This window comes from Chlamydomonas reinhardtii, chromosome 4 (genome assembly GCF_000002595.2).
Source record: "Chlamydomonas reinhardtii strain CC-503 cw92 mt+ chromosome 4, whole genome shotgun sequence".
Lineage (NCBI taxonomy): Eukaryota > Viridiplantae > Chlorophyta > Chlorophyceae > Chlamydomonadales > Chlamydomonadaceae > Chlamydomonas > Chlamydomonas reinhardtii.
Genome location: NC_057007.1, coordinates 3,241,516 through 3,251,118, shown reverse-complemented (window position 1 = coordinate 3,251,118; position 9,603 = coordinate 3,241,516). Strand labels below are relative to the sequence as shown.

The 9,603-nt window shown below is 66.0% G+C and overlaps 1 protein-coding gene across 1 annotated transcript; it reads right to left on the bottom strand.

Annotated features, from left to right (window-relative positions):
* Positions 1–428: 428 nt before the first annotated feature.
* CHLRE_04g226650v5 (uncharacterized protein) lies at positions 429–6,780 on the bottom strand. Its single transcript, XM_043062016.1, has 4 exons — positions 6,034–6,780; positions 3,496–5,970; positions 3,166–3,257; positions 429–2,845 (listed from the first exon to the last, which is right to left on the bottom strand). The coding sequence occupies exons 1-4, from the start codon at positions 6,335–6,337 to the stop codon at positions 740–742; spliced, it is 4,977 nt and encodes a 1,658-aa protein (XP_042925368.1). The 5' UTR covers positions 6,338–6,780; the 3' UTR covers positions 429–739.
* Between the last annotated feature and the right edge of the window lie 2,823 nt (positions 6,781–9,603).

The following is a 9,603-nucleotide window of genomic DNA, read 5'->3' as shown; positions in this document are numbered from 1 at the left end:
GGGATTGAGTGCGTGTGTGTTGGGCTAGAGTCAGCAGGGGAGGGGAGTCAGTGTGCACAGCCGCAGTGCCGCACGCACGCACAGGCCACACGGCGCACACTTGCAGCAAGCGCGAAGGAATCAGAGCGAATGCGCCAGAGGGGGGGGGGGTAGGAAACAAAGTGCCAGACCACATGCCCCCGAAATCCCCCGGGACCCCCCTTTCGGGGTCGACCGACGCCCCCATGGACAAAAACTTGTTATTTAGGGGTAAAAAACTCTCCGTTTAATACGACTGTAAAGCCCATGTCTGGCATGATATCTGGCATGCCGTCTCGAAGGGATGGGGCTGCGATGGTTGCCTGGCTGCGGCAACGGCAACTGCGGGTGCGACAGCCGTACGACACACCCTGTAATGCCTGCTCGAGTGCTGGGCTGCTGGGTAGCAGCGACTCACTATCGGGTTTCAGCACGAACGCCGGGCGTGCAGGAGCCTAATACAAGCGCCGTGTCCATAAGCTGCAGTCGCATAGCTCATGCGCATACATGTTTGCGGTTCAACAGCTCAACAAAACCCGAAGCCACAAACGCGTAGCTAGTGATTGCTACCTGCCAGCTGCAGCAGCGGCCCCGAGACCGAGACCAGCGCCAGCACCACTGGCGCGGGCGACGTCTTTCCATGATCGCCGATGCCTGGGCTGGGTGCACTTTATTCCTCGGGACTCAACTGTATCCGCCACTTGCTTATTTTGCCATGTCTCTAAGCACCGGCAGCACTGTCGCTGCCACCACCGGCATTGCTGGACCCTATGCCGCCGCCGCCAGCAGCAGCACCACCACCACCACCACGACCATCGCCACCACTGCCGCCCACGCCACCACCACTGCCGCCGACGCCACCGCGGCACCGCGCCTTGTGCCCCGCCCGCCAGTGCTCCACCGCGCACTCGCGACCGCAGTACTGCGCCGCGGCCGGGCCCGGGCCGCAGCCGCGGCAGCGCACCGGCAGCCGCAGCCCGAGCTCGCTGGGGCCCTGCATGTTGGCGCAGGCGGGGTTGGAGCAACCGGCGCACACGTCCGCACGCGCCGCCAGCGCTACTGCCAGCCATTCCATCGGGCCCAGCCGAGGATCCGTAGCCTCCTCCTTCATCTTCTTTGTACCAGCTGCGCCATCCCCATCGCCGCCGCTGCCGCAGCCTTTCCTGTCGGTCTTGCCGCCGGCCTCCGCCCCGGCGAAGGCCCAAGCCTCGTCCACCAGTTGCTGCAGGACATGGTACTTCACATACGGATCCTCGCCGCTCTCAATCATCTCCTCAACCGGGTCCAATACCTCCGCCTCAGCCGCCCCCGCCGCGCTGCCGCTTCCTCCCGCGCCGCCACCACCTCCGCCACCCTCACCGCTGCCTGCACCGCCGCCAGTGTTGCTGGTGCTGGGTACCCCCAGCACCCAGGCATTAAGGCCGCGGCGCGCACGTGCATGGTCGGCCAGCACACACAGCACACGAATCACGATGTCCTTGGCGCGGTGGCTGTGCCTGCCCTCCGGCTCCTGCTCCGGCTCCAAGTACGCGCCGTACACGCGCAGCGCCAGCCGCAGCACCGCCGCGAGGTCAAGTTGCCACCACACGAACTCGGGCCAGTGCTCCGGCTGGTTGATTGGCGGCTGCCGGTCGGCAGCATTTCCAGTGGTGCTGCCGGTGGTGCTGCCGCTGGTGCCGCCGCTGGTGCCGCCGCTGGTACTGCCGGTGTTTCTGTTGTTGTCGGTGTTGGCCACCCCGGCGCTGCCGCAACCCGCGGCTCCGCTCACGCCGCTGGCTGCTCCCCTCCGCCACGCTGCTGCTGCCGTGGCCGCTGCCGCGCGGTCCGCCCGCTTCAGTGCGGGTGCCGTCCTGCGGTGCCGCGTCTCCTCCCACTCCGCACCTGCAACCCGGTCCTGTAGCCCCATCACTTCCTCCAGCAACACCACCGCAAGCTCGCAAGCGGTTAAGGCTAACGCCTCAACGGCCACCCGCTGTGTATCTGTGGGCGTGGCTCCGCCTCCTCCTCGCATCAGCTGCGCCTCGCACGCACCGAGTAGGAGTCGCAGCAAGCCTATCGCCGGCGGCAGCACCTGCGCCGCGCCGCTGGAGCGCAGGCAGCGCCGCAGCTGATGCCGCCGCCAGCGGCGCAAGGAGCCGCCGCCCCGTACATCGAGGCGGTAGAAGCGCTCCATGCCGCAGCGCACCCACGCCGCCACTGCCGTCTCCTCCTCACTCTCCTCCTCCTCCTCCTCTTCGTCCTCCTCCTCCGCCCCCGCACCGCCGTGCGCGCCGCCGCCATTGCAGGTGCTGATGCCTGCGCCCGCGCCCGCACCATCGGCAGAGGCAGCGGCTGCTGCCTCCGCCTCGCCCACCGCTGCGCCGTTGCCGCCGCCGGCGCCGCCACTGGGCCTCACGCCGCGCCACACCAGCACCATCTCGCACACGAGCACTCCTACGAGGCCGCCCAGCAGGTAGTGGCACGCATCCATAGCGTCCCACAGCCCGTAGGAAGAGCAGTCGACCCCGGCCGCCTCCGCCCCCTCACCCCCGCCGGCAGAGATGGCGGCAGCGCCTTGCGGCTGTGGCTGCTGCTGTGGCTGCTGTGGCTGTGGCTGCTGCTGCGGCTGCTGTAGCTGCTGTTGCCGGTGCGCGCCGGGGGCGGATGGTGCGGGTGATGCGGCGGGTGCAGCCGGCATCAAGCCGGTGAGAGAGGCCCGCCGCCGCAGCTGCTTGGCCATTGTCCGCAGCAGGGACGCCAGCTGTCGGGGGCTGTGCTGCAGCGCTGCTTCGACCAAGGCGGCTGCTGCTGCGGTGTTCCGAGGGATCGAAGCCGCCCAGCTCAGCTCCTGCGGGTGTAGCGCGAGGGAAGCGCATGAGGCAGGGCAGCGCAGGACATGGCGGCGGTGACATCGCTGGAGGGCTTTGGCACAGGACTGCGGTGGCAGCACTGCCGGCGGCTTTTGCAACGAATGGCAGACCGACGACGCTGGGCGTGGCGTGGTGGCGAGGCGTGGCGGGAAAAACCACTGAGAAGTGCGCTATACGGGACAAGGCACAAGGTGCCTGGGCCGTCCCGCTGGTACGGCAAGTTTCCGACAGCGCTTGCAAGTCCAACTGGCACGTGCAAGCGGTGCAGCCACAGCAGTGCAGCGCGTGGAGGGCTTACCGGGCCGCGACGTGCCATGGCTTCGACCACAGACACCCAGCCCGCCTCCACCGCCGCACGCGTCCATGGCAGCAAAGCCTCAGCCGCGCCGTCTGTATGGGGGCCAGGAGCCAGGGCAAACGACACAGTGGAGGGAGGAGCTGTGGGGGAGGCAGGTGTACCGGGCTTCATGAACAAGAGGGCCAAGGCAAAGCTGCATGGTGCAGCAATCCCTGGAGTGCTCTCAGGCATCCAGCGCCATCACCGCCACTAGCACCGACCAACCACCAACCACCAACAAACCACCAGTCAGAACGCACGCACGCGCCCCAGGCCGCCCATGACACCCACCCTCTGCATAAAGCGCCGGCCATGTCATGGCCGCGTCCGCCAGAGCATCATGGTCGAGCTTTGCTACTGCTTCTGCTGCCGTGGGCATGGCCGCCGCCGCTGCAGCTACTGCTGCTGCCGGCACTGCTGCAGGCTCCTGTTCAGCCCCGGTCGGGGCGCGCCCCTCCGTCGGCGGCAGCGCCAGTGCCAGCACCTCCGCCACCTGCTGCCACTGCCACTGGCACCTCAACGCCCTGGCTCGCGCAACCTCCGAAACCTCTCGAATCGTCACCACGCCCGGATCATTGGGCCCGGCCGGCGCCGACAGTAGCTGCACCCAGCCTAACGCCGCACCCCACCACAGCCGCCACAGCCGCTCCACCTCTGGGCCCCCACGGGCCCCCGCCGCCGCCATTGCCGCGGCAGCAGCCGCCCTCACATCCAGGCCCGCCGCCGCCGCATCCAACGGCCCTACCGCTGCACGCGCTGCAGCGGCTGTGGCTGAGGCCGCCCCGATGGCTGCGCCTGAGGCTGCAACAGCCTCCGCGCCGGTGGCTACTGCTCCCGACGTGAGGTCTAGGAGCGCGGCCTTGCTACAGAGTAGCGTGGCGCGTGCCAGGTGCGCTGTCTGGTCAGGAGCCAGTTTGGGTCGTCCAACCGCACGGCCCGTGCCTGCCGCCGCCTCCTCTGCCGCCTCGTCCTCCGCCGCTGCACCTGCACCTGCCAGGGCGCCTGCGCCCGGCTGTGCTGATGTGGCGCCAGAGCCTGAAGCCGCTTCCGTTGACCCTGACCGCGGCCCGGATTTCGCTGCGTCATCGATACCAGCCCCTGCCCCTACTGCAGCAGAGTCAGACGCGACACCGTCCCACAATCGGTGCCGCGCGTGCAGAGCCGCAACCAGTGATGTCGCGTGTTTGGTTGCTGCGTCTACGAGCCCTTCCCAGCTGGCAATCGATTCAATGCCGACTGACGAGTCGCTCCTCGCGTCCGTCGCCAACAGCAATAGCCGCACGCACACCGCCGCCATTGCGGCCGTGTTCAGCGGCGGCGTGGCGCCGCACGCCGTCGCCAGTGCCCCCAGCCGCCGCACGGCCTGCGCACACTGCTTCTCAGCTACTGTGGCGGCGTCATCGCCCGGCGCCTGCAGTTGTGGCTGCCGCGACCGGAGCCGCTGCAGCTCCTGCCGCCGCTCCACAAGAGCCGCACGTACCCTGCTCCTGAGTACGCTGCTGCAGCCGCCGCCACAGCTTTTGCCACAGCCGCGGATGCTGCCACTGCCACGGCCGCCGGTGCCGCCTGAAGTCCCGGGCGGCACCGCTCCTGTCGCCTCCGCCCTGCCGCCGCCGCTGCCCGAGTCCCCCTGCCCGCTGCCCCCATCGAGCAGCAGCCCCGGCGCAGCCGCCAGCGCCTCAGCCCAGAGCTCCAAGGGGCCATGCAGGACGTCCGAACGCGCCGTGAGGTAGCCACAGTACCGCTCCTCGCCGGTGCGCAGCTGCCCGAGTGGTCCACCGTTCTCATTTGAAAGCTGCGCCGCCGCCGCGGCCAGCCAGCCGCGGCACCCAGGTCCAGGTCCAGATCCAGGTCCAAATCCAGATCCAGACGCAGATCCAGATCCGTCACCTGCTACAGCCGCCGCCGCCGCCGCCGCACATGCCGCCGCCGCAGCCGCGCCGGCCAGGGCTGCGTCACCGGCCCGCTGCTGCTTCAGCACAAATGCCGTCTGCTCATCTTTGGAGCGCTCGCTGACCGTGCTGCCCACACGCTTGCCGTGGTCTGCCGCCGCGCCCGCCTCCACCGCCCGCCACGCGGCGGTGAGGCCCGGCAAGCCGTAGTCGGGCCCACCATCCAGCGCCACACACAGGCCCACCAGGTAGGTGGCCAACAGGTGTGACAGGCAGGGGCAGTGGCCCGCCGCCAGCGCACGCGCCAGTGGCTGCCGGATTGCGGCGGCGGCGGCGGCGCGGCTTCTGGCGCGGCCAGTTGCGCCCTGTCCCGCAGCCCACACGGGCTGCGTTGCCAGGGTGAGACCGCGGCCCAGCATGCCCACCCAGTGTCGTACGACGTACTCGACCGCGCTGCTCGTGACCACCAGCTGCGCTCGCGGGTTGGGCGCCGCCGCCAGCAGGTTGTACTTGATGTCGGTCTGTGTGTAGGGGCGGTAGGGCGCCAGCGCCGCCGACGTGGCCAGCAAACACCGCGCCGCCCACTCCAAAACGCCGCTGTCCACCAGCTCCTGATAAAAGGCGACGCCAGCGGCGGCTGGCGAGGCCGGCGAGGCTGGTGGTGCGGCTGCTGGTGGTGGTGGTGCGGCTGCTGTTGAGGCTGTCGGAGCCGGTTCCTGCTGGGCGGTGCTGCTGCTGTCGCCGCTGCCGTTACCGCCACCCTCGCTGCTGGTGCTGCTGCTGCCGCCATCGTCGCCGCTGCCGCTGTCGGCGACGCCTAGCACCGCATGCATCATTGCGCCCAGCACCTCAAAGATGAGCGAGGGGCTGTCCTCTGAGGGATGTACCTTTACAAGCAGTGCCTCACACCTCCGCACGCTCGCCTGCAGCCTCTCACCAAGCACCTGCTCCTGAAGCCGCTCCTGGTCCCGCTGCCGCCGCTGCTGCTCCTGCTCCTTCTGCCCATCGCCGCTTCCGGCTGGCCCTTCCCTCTCCCGCCGCTCCCGCCGCTCCTGCTGCTCCTGCTCCTGCAGCAGCAGCGCCGACAGTTCGCTGAACCCGGCCTCCAGCTGCTGCGTGAACGTCGCCAGGTGCCGCGCCCACAGCCGCAGCACGTGCGTCCGCGACAGCGCCAGCACGGTTGCCGCAGTCTCGCGCGTGTTGTCCTTGGTGCTGGTGCTCCTCGCACGCGCATTCAGCATGTCCCTTAGGTGCTGGGTAAGGTGGTGCGACAGCGTCTGGCACACGCGCTCGTAGGCGCTCAGCTCGCCTACGCGAATGCGAGGGAGCGCCCCGATCGCATCCACTGCTGTGGCCGTGGCCTGCCGCAGGACCAGCCCATACAGTGCGACCAGGCCGGGCAGGCTCTGCAGTCCCACCGCAGCCCACACGGGTGCCGAGCTGCCTGCTGCGACAAACCCTTGCGCAGCTTCCAGGTTTTTTAGAGATGCGGCAGCGCGCTCCAGCTACGTGACAGAGCAGTCAGGCACAGCGGATCAGGCACAGCGCGTCAAGAACCTGCTGGCGCCAGACATGTTATCTTACAGTATGACTATGCTTCAGCTGGGGTTGTTATCTGGGTTGTTATGTGCATATTGCGGCCAGGTTGTCTCGGCTGCGTGTGTTAGTGTCTGTGGTGCTTTAGTACAGCGTTTTGTGCTGTTATGTTACTTGTCGCTGAACCAGAAAGCAAGGCGCAGTTGTCCGTGACCCCATCTCACTTTCAAGCGTGCCCTCACTCCCTGCAGTCAACCTCACAGGCTATCCCCACGCGCGCTGTCGTCCCCTGCTCACCCCTACCCATTGAATACCTAACTTGACAGCTGCACGTGCCCGCCCCGTTACTATCCCCCCTCCCCCCCAGCCCTAGAACTGCATGTCACACCACGCGCTACAATGCAACGCCTTCGCGCCGAGGGCCAAAGCACTGTGTGGCTGCATGGGCTACAGTTTGGCACTTTTTGTCGACGCAGGCACGCAGGCACGCAGGCCGGCAGGCAGGCACGGACAGGGGCAATCCTCACACGGGGGACACGCCCGGTTCCGGGCGGGGTCGAAACCCAAGATTGGGCGTTCTTATTCATACAAGCACCATTTACAATTCTATAAAGTACGTTACCCTCGGTATGTGAGCAACATTATATGTTCACGCATAATAGCGGGCTAGGTGTCGTGAAGGTCTCGCGAGCGCGAGACCAATTTTGAGCATGTTCGCTCAAATCCGTCGAAGCGTGAACCAGTGACGCAAAATGCGACCGTGCTCTGGAACCCAGGAAGCATGCCGCCTGCAATGCCTTCGGCCTACTCTAGCTCTAGTAGGCTGGCTCCCATAGGACGCTCCAGGGGGTTAGGGAAGAAAGTGCCAGGTCCCATGCCCCAGGGGTGACCCGAAATCCCTGTGGGCCCTCTTGATGGGACGACCGCCCCCCCTGGACAGAACTATATTGTCTAGAAACCCCTCCATTTATTGCTAACTGGTGCCAATTGATTCCGCTTGACGAGCGCTATCACGCTATACCATCGGCAGTCCTGCTCCGAGACTTCGGTCACACGGGGAATCTTACCATGGAAACCCCCTCGAACCAGCCCACCCCCCGTTCAACTCTCTGCCATGAGGTGTATGGACAGCGTGCATCTGCAGCCTTGTTAGACGTAAATTCATGCCTAACAGCGGGTGAGAGCCCTGCCAAGTCAGTGCGCGTGTGTCGAATGTGGGCGACATGTCCACGCCAGGACGCGCCAATCGGCCCTCCCATGCTTTGCTTGTGCTTATTACGGCATAACGCACGTATCTGAGACACATGGTGCTGCGTCTGGCCCCTAGTTCTGCTTGTGCGCGCGGAATTCCCCAGGATGGGCTTTCTAAACCCGGCGGACCCCAGAGACGACCCCAACTTTGGCGGCCCAGTATCCTCACCAGACCACCCCTTTAAAAACACATACAGCTCCATACAGCGACCTACAGCTCTAGCATTATGAGCATGGGCTAAGATGGTGAGGTTCCCACCCCCCTGATGATGGGACTTTCTCGTTGGGCCCGGGCACATCAACCCCCCGGAAATCCCTAGTAATCCCCTCCGATAAGAAAACGCGGCGTGCGTAGGCTGCATGGGCGACAATGCGGCCTTTGACCGTGAGCTCCCCCTTCCCCCTTGCAAGAAGTCGCAGGCGGCTGGATTGCAGGTTGAGTGAAGGACGGGTGCAGATGGCAGATCGGGCCAAAGACGGGTACAGATGGCAGGTCGGGGTAAGGTTGGGCGACGGCCACAGGTGGGGGCAAGGACGGTCGCGCAGTTCTGTGTGAAGGGGAGGGAAGGGGCAGGTTGGTCGAAAGCGGCCGCGTCGAGGGGCTGCGCTCCGCTGGGTCTCAGGACCCCATTCAGGGCTGCACTCCGCTGCAGGGGCGCAGGACTGCAGGTCGGCGCCGTGTGTGGGCTGATGTGCCATGACGCCGTGCACACGCACACCCTGGGGACGCGCAATCTCAGGGAGATGGGGCGGGCGTGGGGGCCTGGTGGGGGCCGGAGTTGCTTGCAGGAAGTGATGAGGACTTCGTAAGGTCATCGCGCATTAGGGCCGTAGCAATGTGGGCGCGGCGCCTGGACGACGGGTGGGGGAGGCCGAGGGCCCCGCTACGCGACCAGGAAAAGATGAAACAGCTGCTGAGACTACAAAACACGCAAAGTACGTCAAAAATACGTTGTGCGTACTTTGCACTAACGCACACCCCCTGCTGCCCTGCACTGCGCAACGCTGCTCCTACACCCGCAACGCATTGCTTCCTCAGTCCTCACCCGATGACCTGCCCATTTTTTGTGTGTGGTTACGATCTTGCGTGCCTTCGTGCCGCGTGGAAACCGGAGGCCCAGGCCGGGGGCCCTTTTAACTCCAGGAACTCGCTTGTGCAACGAAATTAGGCATGTTTGACGAGTGCCCGTGCACATGAGTATGCCAGGTTGCTTGCCGTACGAGCCGCTCAGGCTCGCACCGTGGGCTCCCACGCCCTCATCAACAATGGGCCCCGAAGGTGGATCAGATAGGCCCGTCGGGTAGTAGCGTGCCTGCTCTCCAATCCTCTCTTGTCCCATACGTACCCGGCCAATGCCACACGCCGGCACCCTGTGCCGCCACAAATCGGAACAGCCGCGCGCGCGCAATGCGTCTCCCGCCGGGTTCGCCCATGCCTCCCGTGCCTCGTCCACTAGCGCATTGGAAACCGTCTGGGCCCCATATCTCACATCCGTAAGCAAGAACGGACCGGATCTGCACTTCCAAACAGCGTGTCTCCCTGCAGCTGACGAAGGCTCTACCCCAAGGGAGGCTCTACTCGGACCGTACATTACACCTAGGTAGTGCGCCTTGTCCACTGCAGGGATGGGCTGCCCTGCTAGCCTCAATCCCTGGCATCTGCTGCACACAGTGCTGGCTACGGCTTCACTGTCTCACTGCAAAGACCAGCCTCTCACAC

What these genes read in the sequence shown, in the direction of transcription:
- CHLRE_04g226650v5 (XM_043062016.1), bottom strand. Translation starts at nt 6,337, where the DNA reads ATGCTGAATGCGCGTGCGAGGAGCACCAGCACCAAGGACAACACGCGC. An exon ending in GCTTCAGGAGCAGGTGCTTG is followed by an intron (nt 5,971 to 6,033) that starts GTGAGAGGCTGC and finishes TACATCCCTCAG; the next exon opens with AGGACAGCCCCTCGCTCATC. An exon ending in GCCGGCGCTTTATGCAGAGG is followed by an intron (nt 3,258 to 3,495) that starts GTGGGTGTCATG and finishes GCCCCCATACAG; the next exon opens with ACGGCGCGGCTGAGGCTTTG.